The 21,246-nt window shown below is 41.3% G+C and overlaps 1 protein-coding gene across 1 annotated transcript in view; it reads right to left on the bottom strand.

The window, feature by feature from the left end:
• LOC107377084 (collagen alpha-1(XXV) chain) overlaps positions 1-21,246 on the bottom strand; it is a 250,212-nt gene that overhangs the window by 34,309 nt on the left and 194,657 nt on the right. Inside the window, exons 12-15 of the mRNA XM_070547918.1 lie at positions 17,551-17,595; positions 11,178-11,222; positions 10,652-10,678; positions 7,889-7,933 (exon numbers count right to left, since the gene is read on the bottom strand). Of these exons, the coding sequence (XP_070404019.1) occupies positions 7,889-7,933; positions 10,652-10,678; positions 11,178-11,222; positions 17,551-17,595 (162 nt within the window). The remainder of the gene's footprint in view (positions 1-7,888; positions 7,934-10,651; positions 10,679-11,177; positions 11,223-17,550; positions 17,596-21,246) is intronic.

Here is a 21,246-nt window from a genome sequence, read left to right as displayed (position 1 = left end):
GGATCAGCCGCAATGCAAAGGGCCTTTTTTGTGAGGCGGGTGCTGTAAATGTCTGGTAGGGAGGGGAGAGAGACCCCAATGATCTTCTCTGCTGCTCTAACTATATGTTGGAGGGTTTTAAGGCAGGATGCGTTGCAGGCTCCGAACCACACAGTGATGCCGCACGACAGGATGCTCTCGATAGTGCCTCTGTAGAAAGTGTACACGATGGGGGCTGGTGCTCTTGCTCTTCTTAGTTTGCGGAGGAAGAAGAGACACTGCTGTGATTTCCTAGCCAATGCTATGGTGTTGTTCATCCAGGAGACATCCTCTGTAATGTGCACACCCAGGAACTTGGTGCTGCTCACTCTCTCCACAGACACACCGTCGATGGTCAGAGGAGCATGCTGAGTGTGTGCTCTCCTGAAGTCCATAACAATCTCCTTGGTCTTCTCCACATTTAGAGAGAGGCTGTTGTCAGCACACCATGTGGTAAGGCGGCTCACCTCGTTCCTGTAGTCTGTCTCATCCCTGTGGCTTATGAGACCCACCACTGTTGTGTCATCCGCAAACTTGATGAAGAGGTTAGAGCTGTGTAATGGTGTACAGTCGTGGGTCAGCAAAGTGAAGAGGAGGGGGCTCAGCACACATCCCTGAGGGGCCCCCGTGTTTAAAATGATGGTGCTGGATGTGTTTCTGCCAACCCGTACTGCTTGTGGTCTTCCAGTGAGGAAGTCCAACAGCCAGTTACACAGTGAGGTGTTGAGACCCAGCTGGACCAGTTTTTGAGTAAGCTGTTTGGGGATGATGGTGTTGAATGCTGAACTAAAGTCTATGAACAGCATTCAGACATGAGTCTTCTTTGTCCAGATGTGTGAGTGCTGAGTGGAGTGCAGTGGAGATGGCGTCATCGGTCGAGCGGTTGGGCCGGTATGCAAACTGGAAGGGGTCCAGGGAGGGGGGCAGAACAGACTTGATATGTTGCATGAACGTTCGAAGCACTTCATAAGATGTGGGACTGTCTTGGTAGACATTGTGTGTGGAGTGGCAGATTGGGGTGGTGGTCCCCATTTTTAGGAAAGGGGACCAGAGGGTGTGTTTCACACACACTTGCTTCAGCCTCCCTGGAAAAGTCTATTCCAAGGTCCTGGAGGGTGAAGTTGGTTGAGTAATTGAGTTTTAATCTCCGTTACATTTTGGGGTTTTCAACAATCAAACAGAATGAGCCGATTACTTGCTCCTCCTCTCCGGTTGGTTCACACACTGCTCCAAGTTACAAATTGGGTACACCTCCCACACAGTGTTGCCAGTTTAGGCAGTTTTTGCTTTTTCTGATGACATTTTAAACCCCCTTAATAACATTTCTTTGAAAGTGTCAAGAACTGAACTAGGAGGACCCATGAAGACACCAAACACAATTAACAGTCTTTATTAGCCTGAAGCTATGAGGAGGTGTTACCAGGGTAATACTCAGGTAAGGGCAGAGTCGAAGGCAGGTGTGGGTCGAAGCCAGATCGGGACAAAGCAGGTACAGGGAGCATGCTAGAGACGTGGTAGTAGACAGGCAAGGGTCGTGGTGGCAGGAAGAGTTCTTGGCAAGGGTCAGGCGTGGAAACGAGGTCTGGAGGCTATGAACAGGCAGGATGTAAAAAGGCTGGAAGATTTACTAGCATAAGTGTTCAATAATCTGGCACTGGCATGGTGCTGGACCAAGAGTCTTATAGGGAGCAATGCAGGTGGAGCTGATGAGGAGTAAATGAGAGACAGGTGGTTTGGATGATGTTGATGGTGAGTTGACTGTGGTTGCTGGGGAAACTAGGCTTGGCTTGAGCGGTGGCATGAGGGGACCAGGTGTGATGCATGAAGGCTGATGAGGTGAATGATGGTGCATGGAGGTCAGGGCATGGAAGGTTCATGACAGAAAGCGTATTTATAAAAAAAAATAGCAACATTTCGAATGACACTTAGCTACTTCCTGTACAACTCTGTTGTCCATTTTCTTTGCAGGTTAGCCAAAAATCCAGCCTGCACCCTTGATCGTCCTTAGAGATGGGAATGATCTGCGCATGTATGAACAGCATGACCACATTACCAATCTACTGACCAATCATAAACCTTTTTTGATTGATCTCACCCAATCACAAAACCAGTTGTTTTAAAAGCAAAATAAATTCAAGATACAGTGAACCAAATAATAATGTAAGCTACAGGTGGCATCACGCTACTGTACACACTCACACAGCACAGCAGGACAGGACTCCATAATTATTATACAACAAGTGGTGGACGTTCAACGCAGATGCTTACATGTTTCTATTTACTTTATATTGGAAGCAGTTGCACTGTAATTGTCTTGTGTTAGTTATCAGCAGAGATGTGGACTTGAGTCACATGACTTGGACTCGAGTCAGACTTGAATCGTTATTTTAATGACTTCTGAGTTGACTTGATAAAATCTATAAAGACTTATGACTTGACTCGGACTTGAACGTCAATGACTTGCAACTTGAATCAACTTGAATCTGTTGACTTGATGATGACTTGAGCATATTTGATATTTTAGCACAAAAGTGGCATGACATGGACAGAAATCATAAATCTTTCTTCGTTCTGGGCTTGATCTTGTACTGCTAAATGCAGCAGCACTTTGTTTATAATCAGTTTCAGTTGCACTTCCTGCTTGTTTGAGCAAATAAACGAAGCTTTAAGAAGCTTTATTTCTGGAATTTATTTATTATCATTGTCATTAAATTGAAGTTGGACAGATGACTTGATTATGACTTGAAAATTCAAAGTTAAGCACTTGGACTCGACTTGGAGTTGGTTGTCTTTGACTTGGACTTGACTCGAGACTTGACTGGAAAGACTTGTGACTTACTTGTGACTTGCAAAGCATTGACTTGGTCACAACTCTGGTTTTCAGTATTTGCACGTTTTTCAAGACGAAACTCAACTTTATTTGACTTCCATCGTTTCAGTTTAAAAAAAAATCTGGGAACAATGTTTACAAACCACTGTTAATGTTCAATATATTTTTGTCATCAACGCTAGTTAAAAAAAATTGTTAAATAATGAAGAACTCAATTTCAATCTAAATATTGGTGATTATCCTTTTTGCCACAATCTAGCAGCCCAGGTGGAGAGAAGGGTCTCCTCCATAGTTGAAGTTCGAAATGAGGAGGAAAGATGAGGTTTCTGTCAGTGCCATGGAACAGTGGTCCAACTCTTTACCCTTTATAGGGTGCTGGAGGAAGCATGGGAGTGTGTCCAACCAGTCCATGTGTGTTTCGTGGGGAAGGCTCTTCACCGTTTCCCAATGTGAGGGGCACTGTGGGGGACACTCAGAGTGAATGTTATGGGCCATCCTGTCTCTGTGGAGAGAGTGAGTCTCGTCCGTGCTGCTATAAGTCAGACCTGTTCCTGGTGAGAGCTGGACGCTTGGAGCCCCATGAAAACCTTGCAGCATCACTGGCAGGAGGATCTCATCTCTGCTTGTATGTGGATGATGTGGTCCTCCTATCTTCATCCAACTCCATCCCACTAGGACCTTTGGGGCTGCTTGCTTTGATTGGCTTCATTTATTCCCAAAAAATCTTTGACTTTAAACTTTTCCAACGAGATGAGTCAGAGTTAATTTCACACCTAGTTAAATACTTAGAGAGTAAATGATTCAGAACTAAAGTTTTTAATTGTGGCGATGATTTATTTTGAATGAGACCAGACACTGATGTGCACACGCAGCAGGAAGCAGCTCTTTACTTAAAACAATGACGGCTTGTGAAAATCACACAGCAGGTGAGAATATGAAACAGTCACCATGGTGGAAAATCACAACAACTAATTTAAAACTCTTCAAATGAACGTTACTGCTTCGTTAAATGTATATGTCAAGACTAATGCCAGTGACTTTAAAGGTTACGACTTAGATACCCTTGATATTGGTCACATACAGCGGTGCATGAAATGATTTGTTGGGATGGATTTGTTTTCCTCCCGGTCTTTAAGCCCAGTTAAACCAGCTTGCCACTGTTTATTCTTCGTGCTCTGGCTTTATTCTTCTCATCGCTGCAGCAGTTGATTTAATTACAGTATATGTACCCAGCAAACTAAACCAAGCAAAACAAACAGAGTAAGAAATCAATCTTGACTTTTTAGTGTTTAGCGCTGCCTGGGCCTCTGTTGTAGTTAAACTGAACCCGTTTTAGACCAGCAAGGGTTCACTGAAATCAAGATATATTCCAAAGTAAAATGCATTATTATATCTTTGTAGTGATTACTTTAAAATGATGAAATCACCAGTTTCAAAAGTTTAATTAAGAGGTTTTAATCAGTCATAGAGAGGTTTATGGAAAATGGTGTAAAGATGCAGAAATATAAAAAAAGAAAACTAAAAGGTTCAAGACTTTGTTCACTTTCACATGTCAACTCACAACTTCCCCCAATCCATCTGAGCCCCATCCCTTTGTTTTACATGTCTGTGGTGTCACAGATCCTTGAGTTTGTCTGCGGTTTCCGTAGTAGCCCCACAGGGATATGCCCACATGGACTTTGACGTTATGGAGTGTATTTTCCTTGGTGATAGGGGGCAGCACTTACCTATACCGACAGATGGCCATTAGAGTCAAAAATCCCTGGGAGCTCAATTATTGAACGAGTACATCGTCAGATCGTTCAACCTCCAACAAAATAGCAAGTATGTCAGAATCCCTTACACCACTGGCAATGAGCCAAGAGGTAAATGTATAAAACAATAGTGTGTATGAATGGTGAAAGTTTTGTAATCACTTGTGATAAATGAGCAAATGCCTTTTGTCCTCACGGGCTCCTTTAGAAGGAAACATGGCGTCTAATATGGTGTCACCCAGAGACTCAGACCCGCTCCCATGTATTTTAGACCTGAATTTTATGGATATTTGTTACAAAGCCACCAATATTTTTCAACAACTGGGCATCATTTAATCCAATTTCAACAACACTTTGATGGATATTTCTAGAGATTAATGGTAAAAACTACACATTGTCACTTTCATGGGTCTATATATGGTCATACCATCTGAAAACCCATGTAGACCCTTTAAAATTAGAGCTGTAAAAATATTGGCAATATTACAATATTGCCGTAGTGAAAGGGCCACAATATCGTCGTGGTCTCGTTACGATATTGTACAGTACGTCTTGAGGTAAAAATAACACTTTTCAGTCTGCTCCACAGGAGAATTGCAAAGTAAACTACATAGACCATGATCCTTTGCTTCCGCGTCATCGTCCAATTCACCAATGGGAGTGCGTGCAGCCCACACAGCTTGGTATTTTAGTGCCTGGGTACTTTTTATTTATTGAATGGGCTGTTTAATAATGCCTTCATTTTGGCTGTTAAATTCGTACCTGTGCTGCCATTTCTTTTATAAGTATATATTGAGCTGTTACTTGAATTTAGCACTTTATGGCTTTTCAGGTTGTTCAAAATGCCATAATGATAATAAAGTTAATGACAAATGTAGCATTGACCAGTCTAAGTATTTTATGTTGTGAGTCATAGTATTGTGAGCATAGGCACAATATCGTGAGCCTCCCCACAATATCGCAATAAATATCGTATCGTGAGGTTCATATTGCGACAATATCGTATCGTGAGATTTGGATATTGTTACGCTCCTAATTAAAACCCATTAAAATCTGTGTGGACAAACACTGTGGGGCCACCATGGAAACCACTGACCAACCCTGTTGGCATCTATATGCTTTGCTGATATATACACATATGAGGTCTACTTATGCATGCTCGCTGGGATTTTTCTAGTCACAAATCAAGGATATTCAACATGTTGGATTGTCTTGGTCCAATATTGCAGTGTGTGCTGTGGTCCAAGGACACACAAGTGTGCAGCCAATTGAATATGACGTGTAGCCAATTAGAAAGTGTAACTATGGAAGCACCCTGCACAGAAACAAGGGGAATCCAAATCCTCTGCCTAGCCTCTCCAAGTCTACATAAGAGATCCTCTCTATGAACACAAATAGCAGGATCGGAGACAAACAACAGTCCTGGTAGAGACCATTGCTCACTGGTATACTCAGATCACATTACCCCTTGTGACTTCCAATTAAGAACCACGGTTCAGGGCTAGCCCTAGAACATGGAACACAGCCTTTATGTTGGTCATTCATGATCCACCAGATCAGTGTTTAAAAACAAACCCATTTCACCATGCTGGTACTTAATCTCATTTCTGAAAGTGAGTTTAAATTTAAGTGACCAGTTCTGTCATTCATCCGTCTTTCACAAACCACAGACCCCCCCCCCCCCCCCCCAACCCCAGCACTAAACCAAACTCTCATTTGCCTCCCCGCTCTACGCCCCCGAGGTCTCTCTGCTCAACATAACGAAGCTCAGTTCTGTCTCACCTCTTCCCTAATGTTACCACATTTTCCTGCTCTGCGTGCCGTGTGTTGTTAACTTTGGCATCCTCAGTCCAGAAGACCAGAGATGCCCTCCTCCCCTGTTCGTGTCAGTCTGCTCTCTGGTTTCTTCCACCAGCAGTGAAACAACAATAACATCACGGAGGAGCCATTGATCAGACACCAAATGTCTCATGACAGGGGCCCTGCTCGAGCATACATTTACTCATCTGGCATGGAATATCAATCTGACATGTGTTAAACTCATCTGAACGTATCTTTATTGAAATTATTCGTTCCTTATGTCACATACTTTCGTCTAACCTGATGCTGACAACGTTAGATGAGGTAATCATTCATCTGGCTCTCGAGTTTTAACTTTTTAACTTTCTTCTCTTTTCACTTTAATCCATGAATGAGCTTAAAAAAAGAAAAAGTGTCTAAAAGGCTAGAGGTACCATCACTTTCCCCCTTTTTTTATTACACCAAGGTACAACAGATCAAAGTGTTGCTTGAGCTGCAAAGTTTTATTGCCCGGTGCCCACCTTTCCCTTTTGTTCATTCATTTTCCACAGAAGATATCTCGCATCTGTTTCCCTCGAATTGTGTCCTTCTTGGCTGCCGACATCGGCAGCCTTTAAAAAACCACAGCACCCATAAAGTGAGAGGTTATCAAAGTTGTTCTTCGCTGAACAGCAATAAATTGGCTGTGACATTTTGAGTACACTGCTTCCACTTTCAGCTGCCGCTCTATGAATTACATTTTGTTTTCATATCTAACAGTATTCTGAGGAAAAGGCAGCATCTCCGGTGCATAATACATCAAAGTATTCAGGGGTTGGCTGCCTTGGATCAGCAATTGTGTTATCACTTTCGTGGCAATCTGGGAAGAATCTTTATTCTTTTCCCAGAAATGTAAGAAGCTGAATCAACATTTTTGCATAATGGTTCGCCCAAATCAATGGCAGTTTTCTGAGGCGCTCCCAAACAAGTTTGACGTGTAAAGAAGTCCACGTTATCTTGTGAGCTCGTAAATTACAATTAAGGCTGCAGCCGGTTTTTACGTACGCTGCTTTAGCATAATAACAGTAAAGGCGAAGAGTTTTGGATAGAAAGCATAATACCTCTTAACGTGATGTCAGCAGTTGTATAAGACTGGAAACAAAAGTTTTCTGAACAGAAACATACATCTACTTAGCAAAGCGCTGTTCTGCCTTTCGTTGAAAATGGGTTTTAGTTTGACAAGCTGTCTTGATGATAAATGTTCCCCTTCTTCTTCTTCTTCTTGTTTAACATCAGTGTTGCATTGAAATTAAGTTCCAGCAAAACACAAGTACCAGTATGATTGCGGATGGTACATGACCTCAGCTGCCTCTGATGGTAGTCGCCGATCTCAGATGGCTAACATTAACACTGAGTAATGTTTTTTGGCCAAAGCCAGACCATCTACTGTTTTTCTGAGCAGGTTCAAAGACATAAACACAGAGAAAAAATGAAATAGTTTGCATACCTTCTCCCCCATGTCACCTTTCGGTCCGTCCTCACCCATGTCGCCCTGCGATGAAATCAGAAGTACTCGTTTTCAATCTTTTAAAGGCAGGAATGGACATGATTGATTCAGCAGGATCGCAGCAGGACAGGTTTTCTCTCTGTGACCGGCTGCCATGTTAAATACTGTAACGGATGGTTGGAGGCAAAGCAGGGTACTGTATGTTGCAGCCAAAATTAGGTAGTATTAATGTACGTTAGCATGCAATGGTCCTTTATCTTTGCTCGCTGACTCATCGCATGTGTTTCAGGTCACGCTGAATTCAGGTGATGTAATGCTCTACGTGGGGTACTGTGGAGGTCCCAAGCCCTCGGTGCCAACAGCTGCAGCACAAATAACTAAGTTCACAGCCTTTCTGTCTTGGCTGAAGAATTTATTTTAATGTCGCTGCTGTTTCTAGCTCGATTTGTGACGTAGCCAGATGACTAACGATACCATTTAACTGGCCCGATCCTGCTTTTCATTAAACTACTTTCCTCCTTACATATTATAACTACATGTTTCAGATCAGCAAACTCGTTTTAAGAATGCCAAAGAAAGCCTGAGTAAATACAAAAGGTAGTTTTAAAAAGCTATTCTAACCACCCTGATCCAATGTGAAAAAGTAAGTGCACTCTAAAATTAAAAAATAACTTTATACATTTGCAGTGATCTCTAGTATAAGTCACGCTCCCAGGAAAAAAAAGTTCAGGAGTTCCTGTTTCAGGAAACAGAAATGAACCACATCAGACGGCAGGATTTGGAGTCTGTGACACTGATGTTTTATCTCCACAAATAACACAAGCCTGAAGAAGTTCTGCTGTGTGGTGGTGCTGATAGTGCTAATAGTTAGCTTCTACTAGCTGAGACGTTCTCTGCTGTTTCCTGGACGCTAAACCAACAACAACCTTACCCGTCGCGAGTCAAAGCGGGTGAGTCCATGAATGTTAAGTGACAGCGTGACATAGATATGTCAGGATTTTCTAATCCTAGAGTTTCACTGTCTATTTTCTATCAGAAGCTAATTCAGGAGATAGGTGAAGGAGACCATTTTCATGTTCAGCCTGCATGAAAAACTCAAGAGTAACTGATTATAATCAGAAATAATAATTTAAAAATGGGTTTTCAGTTAAGTTGATCTTTAATATTTGGCTGTAGAAAACTTAGAGACATCAGCAGAATCCAGTTTGTTGTGACAAATGGTAAAGGGATTTTCTTTGAGAAGAGTTGAGAGAGTTCCTTGGTTGAGACACAAAATATCTTGCAATAAAAATAAAAAAGTACTATTCTCATTAAATTTTCTGCAGAAATGCGTATTACTAACAGATTATGCATCAAAACAAACTCTGAACTTCAAGCATTATATTATTTGGGAAAAATCAAACCTTCAACACGCCTAGTACTTGTATATTACCCAGAAGGCTAACATTTACGCTTGCCTGTTGGGTACTTGGTTTCTAATTAAAGCCAAAAACAACAGACTATGGTGACACACCTGGCTTCCTTCAAAATAAAACCTTTTAGTACTTGGACCAAGCTTTAATGCTGTCTGGCAATAAATTGATTCTTTAACTTTCTATAGACCCACATGGTTCTCTCCTAAAATTAGATCACAAATCATGCAACAAGGGAGGTCCATGGTAATAAACTAAAGCTCAGGCCCTGGTGTAAAGTAATACAAAAAGAGTTTAACTAAATGGGATTACTGTAAGAGTTGGACTCTATCTACTGGAAGCTAAAACGACTACCTTTATGAAGTTAGGGTCATAACAATTTTACTTCCTGAATGTGCTGGCTCGTTTCCTGGAGGATAAAGGCAAAAGCTACACTTTACATCGATAAAGCTGGCTTTACTTCAAAAGAACCACTCACAGTTTGGAGGTTCGGACTCTCTAGGAAGGAAATGTCTGGAAATCAACTAAAATTATATTCTGCTGGCTTTCCTTACAGATTTACGTTAATCCAAACTAATGCTGTCTCAGAAAGGAGCACCAGGGCTTTGAGATGGGTCAAACATAAAAAGGCCAGGCAAGAAAAGAAGATAAAACAGATTTTTATGGAGTCATAAAAACAGGGGTGGCAGCGTTTGCTCTCCAGTAACTATAAAAGTGATGCCTGGACACTGGGTTTAACACAAACTGAAACCTTCTCAGACCACTGACTTATGCTCATGACTTTTCAAACGGCATGCTCTTGCATCATTAGGATCTGCTGGGTGCAATTTCAGTAACTGCACATCGAGCTGTTATTCGCACCCTGCTAATTCTCCGCAGCACGTCCACAACGTGTGAGCTGCACCGCTACCAGATTGTTTCCACAGAGCCATGTTATTACAGTGTAGCAGGTATGCTGGCGATAGAGAGAACATGTCTGATTCGACTCAAAACAACAGCCCAAAGGCCAGTTTTGTGGTCGATGAAGCACGATGAATCATCAGTTCCTTCTTCGTCGACTTGGTTCACACCTCCCACTCCAAAGAGAACTAGTTGGGCGCCATTAGAGTTAAGGAATGGAGAGAATAAAGCTCCACTGGGAGGTCACATTCATTTTTTGGGAAGCGTGGAGGTCATTGCTTGGAGAAACTGGGTGCAGTTTTATGACTCATTCGATCACTGATGGGCAGTTCTTCAGTGGGAGTTGACTTTGAAGGCAAAATAAGTTGGATGTGCCCTGGTGTTGGGGCTATTCTAACAAATGTTGGAATGCTATAAGCGTTACGGCTGTAGGTATGAGTTATTACTTTACCTTTTCACCCTGATCTCCCTTGTCACCCTGTGGAAACACAAGAAAAAAGAGAGCAGAGGATTAAAAAGCTGGACATGTCTGGTGGAGGTGGGCTGGGCTGCAGAAATACTGGCTTAGATTATATCTGGAGGGTTAAACTCATGTCAGATTACAGAAACGCTCTCGTTACGGCTTCTTTTACTGCAGTCACACCCACACACACGTCAGCTTTTTTTAAGTATATTTAATTGAAGTAAATCACTGCAACAAATACTGTTCAACTTTTGATTTAAAGGAGACATATTTCTAACATTTTTTATATAATCATGGCTTCATGCTTGGGAAGGACAAAGTATGTATGAACATTTAAAGAAAAAGAAAAATAAATGAAGGGAAAATGGTCATACGGGGCAAAGCTGGAGACATCAAAAGCTTATTACGAACAAAAAACACCAAAAACAGTGAAATGGCTTTAAACTAAACTCAAAAATGGTGATCAGGGTGAATTCATAGAATTAAAAGCACACATGAAATGTGTGCACCAGACCTTGGACCCGGGGATACCGTCTATTCCTGGGATGCCCATATCCCCCTATTGACAGCACAACATACAAATAATGGCTGAATTCAGTGTGATCTTACAGCAACTTGATTCAATGCTTATAATCAGGAAATTAAAACAAATACATATTTGTTTGTTTGTTCAGGATGAAGAGAACATTCAGCTCCAATAAAAGTCTAGTTTTTGTATATAACACCCATGGGATCTTTGATATAATGTTTACTGTGAAGCAGAATTGTAAAATCCTCAAGCATAAAATGAACAGTTTAAAGGTGAAGCTTTGCCCTGTGTTAAAGAGGTGGCATGTGTATGAGGGGTGCATGTGCAGTTTATTTATTGGTCTTCTTTGGTCCAAATTAAGTCCAAACGACAGAGAATTTGCTGCTTCCTAGGTAATTCATTAAAAATGACCAAAACGGGATTACATAAACTAAAAATGCTTAGTTTAGGTTTACACTTGGTACATTTGATTTTACTTTAACCGTTTTGATAAGTAATAATTGTGATTTCACACACTTTATTCAAAGCTTATACAAGAGTTTTAGCTGTTGTTTTACTATCGGGCCAAGAATACTTTTTTGAGTGTACAGCTCTAGAGCTAAAAAAAAAAAGTTTGTTTTTCAAGTGTTCAACCAGCTCAGTCACAATTATTAAAAATGTATTAACTAGAGTTGATTTAGTAATAAAATTGCACAAACTCAGTTTTAGCTTTAGGGTTAAGGTCCCAAAGCCTTAAAATAACATACTACAAATAAAAACCAACAATAAACCAAAATAACCATAACCATAACCATAACCATAAACCAAATAAAATATTTAAATGTTTGAAATTCTTAAAAAAAAACACCATTTAGAATGTTTAAAGCAATGCAAAAAGCTGATTAAGCCATATTGTCTCTCATTTGCATCTGTAAATGAGTAAAAAACGAAAAGAAAGTCAATGCAGTGAATACCAGCTCTCTCTCTTAGTTTTGAGGAGAGAAACCAACCTCTGTCCTCAGGACATCTGTTGGCAGAAACAATGAACCTTCTGACCTGTGCAAACCTACCACATCACTATGTTTTGAGAAGATGCTGCATCTCAAACTGGACAGATAACTCAAACCAGATGAAGCTGATTAATTTAGCTGAGATGAAAAATATGCCTATGATTACTTTTCTGATATGATACAATAGAAAATCTGATGTTATGTGACTTTTTTTTAGTTTTTTTAATCATTAAAATGACTGATGTTAAAAACAGAACACTCATCTGAAGAAATGAGAGGTCTTTGAATGAGTAATAATAGCGAAGTGAACACTTGTTACATAAAAAGGGAAGGTACTTTTAAGTTAGCTTCTTCCTTCTCCTGTTCTTAACTTGGAGAAATTTATATTGTTTTTCTTTTTCCATAGTTTTTCCTTTGCCTTTTATTTTTTGTAGTTGTGTTTTTGTCTGGAAGAGTCCATCATTTAGTAAGAAGGATTTTGGAAATTTGTGGATATATATTATGTAATTGATGTGTTTCCTTATGTGTTCAAAAATAAACGTATTCATTCCAATGATAAAACATGAAATATAATATTAATATTGTACTATACTATGTGAGATAAAACCAAGCTCCCATAATTTGGGTCTGGACATGAAGCAAAACAGGAAGTGACAAAAATTGCAGTTCCACCCTCATCCGCTGGGGGGCTGGTGTCAGAAGTGAGCAAATCACTGACAACCATGTTAAAAATACCAATTTCACAGCAGAAATAAACATGTTTACAGCCTGGTACCAAAACATGTTTTAGGTTTAATAGATCTAGTTTACACTCATGACAACTCTGAGGGGGTGAATGTTTTTGTCACTCTTCTGTTTAAGTATATTAAGTGCCTAAAATTCTGTATAATTAATGAGCATCCAAACCACGTGACCACAGAGCTAGCTCTGTGGAAAGGCCTCAGCCTGAGCCTCGGCCTAGCCTTAAAACTGTTCCGCGATTTTCAGTCTCTCAACTTAGACCATTAGTTGTAGCGTTTGTGCGTTCTTTTTTGACCATTATTTGTGCAATTGTTGGACAAAATGACTTGCTGTGCTGTTAATTGCACTAATAGTGTCCGAGGAGTCTCCACTTCCTTTTTTTCAGTAAGTAAAATTATATTTATGTATTTATGTCGATGATTTTAGGTCACTGCCGCTCTTGCACTAGCTGAGCTTAGATTTTAACATGTACTGTTTAACCATGACACAAATTTAATAGGGCAAAACCCAGTGCATTTAACATAACGCTGCATTTTTGAAAATGGGTTGAAATATTACATGTTGGTGGAGCTGGGTTCCGACTATCGGTATGGTCTCCCTCCCCTCAGCGGCAACTCGACGCATCTCTGATCGCAGCGGCGCCTGTCTGCTGTGGGGCTGCCGGCTTGTGGAGCTCTCGGGAGACCTCTGTGTTCCATCTGGTTCTCCCCAGCGGTCAGCCTGGCGGATCTCTGACTCAGAAGCTCCGGTGTTGTGCACAGTTAACTCCGGTTGTAGCTAGGTAGCTACCTCTGTTAGCATAGCTCCCACCTCCGCGTTAGCTTTGGGTTAGCTTGTAGCTACATTGCTTCAATTCGATGGGTGTCGTCATTTGATCCCAGCCTTACAGCCCCACCCTCAGCTCCACCTCTTTTCCTTTTATGGAATTGTCTGGGCGTGACGGAACCTGTGACACGGTCAAAATGGTGGTGGTGGCCACCTCCCATTTTGGCACAAAAACTTATAATTGGAGCCTATAGACATGAATTGTCCAGTATATATGTCGATGGATAAAACACTACAATTTTATACGACGTATAAATGACATATGCTACCGAACAATACAATACCATGTGATAGGAAAAAGACCATTTCAATGATAAAATCTGAAACGATATTCCAAATCGAGTTTATTTATAAAGCACCAATAAAAACAACGTGTACCAAAGTGTTGGACAGTAAAAAACATGTATCAAAAAGGAAAAATACAGTTTGCAGCAAATCTTGTAAGAGGCGCAGTAAAAACCAACCACATCAATGGAAGGCCAAATGTAAAAGGTGAGTCTTCAGGCAAGATTTAAACACAGAAAGGGAGCCTGCCTGTTTTACATTTATAGGCAGCTCGTTCCAGCTCCTATTTTGTTGGAAATTATATTATAGGATTCAATATGTTTGACTCTTCACAATAATAAACCCATCTCCAGAAAGGTGGTGCCTTTGACTTAATTTGAAACATGAAAAATACGATGTTGGTAAATTTATAATCTGTGGTATAACTCGTGCATTTAATTGCATTCGATTTTGTGGTCAATACAGCCCTACTGAACTCAATGGTTGACAAATATCCCTAAAAATGACCTAGATTTTGATACAAAGATATTTATTGTATGCTCTGTTATTGTAACTGGGGTTGGGTTACGGGGCAGTAGCTTAACAAGAAAAGTCCAGACTTCCCTCTCACCAGCGGCTTGGGCAAGCTCTTACAAGGAAATCCCAAGGTGTTCCCTGGCCTGCCAAGAAACATAGTCCCTTTAGCGTTTCCTGGGTGTTCCCTTGGATCTCCTCCCAGAGCGACATGCCCGGAAAACCTCACCAGAGAGGCCTCTTTGATACATCCTAACTAGATACTCGAGCCACCTCAATTGGCTCTTCTTGATGTTGAGGAGAAGCGGGTATATGCCAAGCCCCTCCCGGATCACCAAGCTTCTCACCCAATCTCTAAGGGAGAGCCCAGCCACCCTGCAGAGAAAACTAATTTCAGCCGCTTGGATCCGTGATCTCATTCTTTCAGTCACTACCCAAAGCTCGTAACCATGGATGAGGGTAGGAATGTAGATTTTCCAGCTCAGCTCGCTTTTCACCACAACAGATCAGCACAGCATCTGCAATACTGCAGACACCAATCTGCAGTGCCAATCTCCCTATCAATCTCAAGCTCCATACAGGACCTCATCCCTGACCTGGAGAAGGCATTCTACCCTTTTCCAACTCAAGACCATGGTCTTGGATTTAAAGGAACCGATTCTCATCCCAGCTGCTTCACAGTCAGCTGCGAACCGCTCCAGTGAGAGCCGGAGTTCACATTCTGATGAAGCCAACAGGACCACATCATCTGCAAAAAGCAGAGGCCTGATCCTTAGGCCACCAAAATAGATGCCTTCAGCACCTTGGTTGTGCCTAGAAAACCTGTCCATAAAAGTTATGAACAGAACTGTTGATGAAGGGCAACCTTGGCAGAGTCCAACTCTCACCGGTAATGAGCCCGACCTACTGCAATGCGGACCAAGCTCTGACACCAGTCATACAGTCACCTAACAACCCATATCAGAGGGCCTGGTACCCTATACTCCCCCCCCCCCCCCCCCCCCCCCAGGGCCCCCCGAGGGACGCGGTTAAACGTCTTCTCCAAATCCACAAAACACGTGGATTGGTTGGGTGAACTCCCACGCACCCTCCACGAACCCCCTAAGGGTATAAAGCTGGTCCAGTGTTCCACAGCTAAGACCACATTGGGAGTGTTTCCTTTGTCAAACTTCAGGGTAATCTGGGAGGGGGACATTTGACCAGGAGATACAATGTCCCGGGTTTGTTCAGTCCTCTCAGGACTATGCACTGAGGTCAGCGTATCGTAACTACTTCACCAATGAGTGATGTCACTGATCAGTGCCAAAAAGCATTCACGGTAACATTAAAAGTTTTATTCTGTTGAAGTACAGCAATGTAATCCTTTCAGAAGACGGAGAGCTGCTGTGTGATATAAAATGTGGTGTTCAATGACCAGAAGTGTTATTTTCATGGAGCTCTGTGAGACATCACAGCCCCATAATTATGTCACTGTAGGTGGATTTCCTCTGTAGTTTTCATTGTTGGGAGTTTAATAATGCGGATTTTAAAGCAGTGCAAACAATGCTTGTTTGATTGTGCTTCCGTTCTGCTTCACAGGCAACTCTTCTAATTTTACAAACACTGGTTGTTTGGATGACATCTGCTGACCTCCTACTGAGTTACAACCAATCAGCATCAATTGACCAAAAGTTCCGCTCAGCAACCTCCTTTGAGAGTAACTACCCCTGATCAGGTACTTCAACAGTTCCTGAAAATGCCCTGGAAAAAGGCCCGTTCAGACGGCCTGGTGAATGGAGACATGAGCATGTCGGGAGTTTCTGGTAAAATTCCCTGGAAGTTCAGATAGTGGAAACAGGCCTATTGCTCCTCCTGGATCCGAGGTTCAACTATCCTACGGACTCCTGAGTAAACCTTACCAGGGAGGCTCATGGGGCTTTTTATGTCATGGTGATAAATAACAATATTAAGAATACAATAAAAGCTATTGTTGATGCTATTCTTAGGCTAGGGTTGAGAAGGTTAGGGTTCTCGTGGTCCGTGTGTGAACTATCCTTCTCCCACACTAATGATGAAACTTCATGAATGTCTGGCCTCTGTATCATTCATCAGCCTACATATGGGAGTCATTGGCATAATGGTGACGCCATTTAGCCACAGTGATGTTCAACTCTGATTAAAACCTCCTGAACTGATAAGGTTTGTGTTACTGATCATCCTCCCTCCACATCATTGTGCTATCTGACAGTCAACCTGCCACTGCTGGCTGCTTTAACCGGCACAGAGTTCAACTTTCTGCATGAGCGAGACTTACATACCATAACAGGCTGTTTTATAACAGGATTGAAAAGCACCGGAGTTCTATTTCATGGGTACTGGCAAGCCGTACTCCTTTCACGAGTCTGTAATGAAAGCTGTTCCCTGAGCTAGTATGGGGTTTTTCACACTGAGACGCTGCTTCTATCCTCTGGTTCTTATTATAGCTGCACGCTTCTTTTCTTATTTCTTTATGAATTCACACTGGAGTTCAGACTGACGGCGCCTTTGGAATTATCTTCTCAATCGTTCTTGTCACATGAACCAATCCTTGTTCTGGACTTAAATAAAACAACCTTTTCCTATTTTTATTTGTGTAAAAACACCTGAACTGTCTCTTTTATTTGTCTTGAGAGGGAACTGAAGAAAGGAGCAGACTTCAGCGGTAAAGACTTGAAGATGATGCAGCCCAGGGGGATTCTCCGACATGTAATAATGGTTGAAAACAAGAATGTTTCTAATATAGTAGTACATTACTCGCAACCAGGGAGGATGAAGGAAAGAGATAAAACGCTATCAGGTGCGTTTGGAAATTAGTTATCAGAACTTCATATGCAGACATTTTTGAGAAAAGCTACACCTATTTTAAAAGAAAGCGTACAACTAATTTAAATGAACCAAACATAATGTATAGCTAATTTACACTAAGAGAAGCATTGGAACCATTCATATCATTTATAGTGTTTTAATATTATTCAGGGTGTTCTCACCTTAAGTCCATCAACACCTGGAATACCAGGAGGCCCAAAAGATCCCTGGAAAATGAAAAAAAAATCTCTTTTATCTGATGTTTCATCATTTTAATAATCCAGTTCTCCCATAATGTGTACATTATTTCAAATATAGAGTTTAGAAACAAAAAATAATGTAAAGTTAGGTTCGATCCCATTGTAAGTCACAAAAAAATCACAAATATTTCTTATAAATCTTTTTTTAAATGAATGTTTTTTTCATTATGTATTTTTAAATGGTAAATGGCCTGTATTTGTATAGGGCCCCAAGAAGCTTCACAACACATTCAGGCATCCACCCACTTACACTCACATTCACACGCTGGTGGCAATGAGCTACAAGTTAGCCACAACTGCCTAGGGACGCACTGACAGAAGCAAGAATTCCACCGGCCCCGTCGACCACCACCAGCAGGAAACATAAGTGTCTTGCCCAAGGACACAACTGCAACAGACTGAGCAGGATCAAGTCTCACTCAGTCCCTTGTAGAAGGTCTGAAGTTTTTGACTCATCCCTCAAAGACTTGAGACTTCCTCAGCCCTTGACCCTAAGGACACAAGACCTGGGGTCTCATTTATCAAACATTGTGTAGAATCCTTACTAAAACCGTACTTAAGCTCAGCAAAAAAAAAAAAAAAATGTACTCACGCCAAGTAAGTTTGTGATCTATCAAACATGGAGTACGCACAGCTGCACGCAATCTCCGTTTCATGAATCAGAAACTATCTAGAAAGGTTCTCAGCTGCTTTTTAGCCACATCCCGCCCTCACCACGCCCACTTACTGCCATAAATATTCAATGCAAAGTGCCTTGAGGATCTCATGCATATACATAAGCCAGCTGTTGCAGCGCTCCGCCAATGACGATGGCGACCGTAGATCAAGGCAGATCAAGGAAGCTCAATTTCACAGAAGCAGAAATTGAGGTACCTGTGGGTGAGGTGGAGAAATGAAAGGAAGTGCTTTTGCAAAACAAATAAGAGAAAATCCACGGCTGAAGCCGTCAATGCTGTGAATTCTTCAGAGAGATCTGTGGCAGATATAAAAAAAATGGTCCAACTGGAAGTCGATCCCCAGACTCCCGGGTAAAAATCACGTGTGCTAACCAGTCAGCCAAACAGATCTCCCTTGTCCAAGAAGCCAGGGCGCATGATTAATCGGGTCACAGTGACAGGACACACACTGTCACAGACGCATGACATTCTGTCTCAATCTGCCCCCTGCTGATATTCTGCATTCCGTATTCTGCGCTTCAGGCTGTGTGTGTGTGTGTGTGTGTGTGTGTGTGTGTGTGTGTGTGTGTGTGTGTGCGTGCGTGAGCGCGTGTGTGTGAGTGTGCGTGCATGTGTGTGTACGCGCTCGTGTGGGGGATCTTGTTCTGTGTGAAAACGAAGCGGTACAAGTGATAATGCTGCAGGATTGCATAATTGTATCCTTCTCAGCAGCAGCACTGCAGGTGCTCTCCATGTCCAAACTGGGTGTAAGCCAGGTCCTTAGTCTACTTAAAGTTGCGCACATTTTTCCGTCAAGTTTTCTTTCAATAATCCCAAAGTTTGCGTGGAAAGTTGCTTACGCAGTTTTCCGACCCCGTTTTGTGTGTAAGCAATCTTGATAAATGAGGCCCCTGGTCAGGATTTGTTCCTCAAAGACTAGAGCCCTGGTTAAAGACTCTCTAAGACAAGAGTCTTGCTTTGGCTCTCATATACCGGAGAATTTCCTTAGACCTGGAAACTGAACATAACTGGTTGTTCTTCACTTTGTTTTATTGAAGATGTGAAAAAAATACAACAACTAATATTTGTGCTTTTTTAAATGAATAATGTGTCAGTGTTAATTTTGTGGACAAAATACATTTTTTGACGTGACGAATATATTTTTGCAAACGAAACAGAAACTAAAATTTATACTTCTATAAAAACTAAATCAAGACTAATATGGATCAAAACTTTCAATGACGAATAAGAATCGACAATAAAAATTGATAGTAACAAAAATCCCATCAGAAAATGAAAAATATGGGAGAACAGAAAAAAGAACCAATCAGCAAACTGAACAGAGAAGACTTGATGAGAAAAGACCCAATCAGAGTCTGGAGCCGGCCGCTGTTTGAACAAGCTATCAATAACCACAGACATCATTTATTGATACTCTTTTGTACGTTCATTCTGTGTTTATCTTCGTTGTCCTTTTTTTTTTTTTTTTTTTTGCTCTTTTTTTACACAGTTGAGTAAAAAATCTTTTTTTTTTCCCTGACATGTTTCAGCTGGTATCTCGCCGGTGTCGGTGGCATCACTTCCTTTTATAGGTAAAAAAATAAACTTTTTACCAAACTATGTAAATGGATCATATATTGATGTTTACGATGGTAACAATTGAACTATTTATGTCTAAAAGGAGAAAATGTCCACGACTGGGAGGAAAAGCAGATGTGACGATCTGAAAAGTATTTGCTTGGCGAGTACACATGCGGGGTTTCCATTACAGTGGTAGTAGCGAGCGGGGGCGGGTCAGGGCACAAGGTGTAGTTTGCTCCTGCAGCTGAAACGAACGTGCAAATCTATGCATCTAGTTGTTTAATGATTTTTGTTGTGCTGCTACAGCCGATATCATCAGCATTTGGTGTTCTCTGTGTGAAATGTGAATTTTTATACAGCTTACAGTTTCAAGTAGGTGGAGCTAACTTTTCCTTTATAGAAGTTGAAAATTATTGCATCAGGAGAAAAACATATTTTTAGTCGACTAAAATAAGACTAAATTTAAAACAGTTTAGACGACTAAAGCTTGACTGAAATTAAAGCCAATTTTAGTCAAAATGCTAACGTTTCTTGTCAAAATGAACACTGTTATGCTTGTGCTCCTGTAACTTGAATGAACATTAGTTACGTTTATTTTATCAATCATGCTTTGAGGAACTTCCATTCACATCTATGAAGGCTATTTTCTGATCCAAGAGGTCTGTTGTTACCATGGTAATGCGTATTAGAGCCGATGGCTTGGTGGAAAAGGTATAATAAAAGACTTTTAAATCAGTCTGGGTTTCTTCTAAGGTAATGAATGAACCTGATTCACCCAGAGTGTTTTTATCCTCCAATGGCGACCAATGGAAGTGATGAAAACTTGGTCAACTCAGGATTTGAGCAGCAGAGGGTCTAACTGGGAAGCCTCTGGGCCTGGGTTGTGATTCATTAACAGGGTTCTGTGTCATCACTGAACCTTCCACGTACTACACTCCACCTCTTCCCACGCCGGCGGGAGGCCTTGCCGATGGATGACAGCTCAGACAGGAAATGTCTGATTGGGTTACGCTGAACAAACACTGGCAGCTACCTGATGGCTGGATACGGCTTACATCTGTTTCCCACATCAGCCTGTATCACCTCACTTAACTCCACGTCTCTCTGTTCTCCGTCTCTCACTCGTTTTCTTTTCACCTCGTGTTTACTTGCCCCGACTGTGGCACTCCATCTCTAATCTTTGGGTGAATATATTTAACACCCGACATATTTTTACAACCACTTGTGCGACTTAGCTACCATCGAATCAATAACGTTACTCCAAAGCCGAGAACGTTACATTCTGGTTTATAACACAGGACACAGGAAAGCACAAAGCCATTAACTTTTTACCCTCAAATGTTATTTAATATGTGACAAATGTAAGAAGAATTTTTAAAAA

Source organism: Nothobranchius furzeri, chromosome 2 (genome assembly GCF_043380555.1).
Source record: "Nothobranchius furzeri strain GRZ-AD chromosome 2, NfurGRZ-RIMD1, whole genome shotgun sequence".
Taxonomy (NCBI): Eukaryota; Metazoa; Chordata; class Actinopteri; order Cyprinodontiformes; family Nothobranchiidae; genus Nothobranchius; species Nothobranchius furzeri.
Note: the sequence above shows the minus strand (reverse complement) of the source record. Positions and strands in the feature narration are given on the sequence as shown.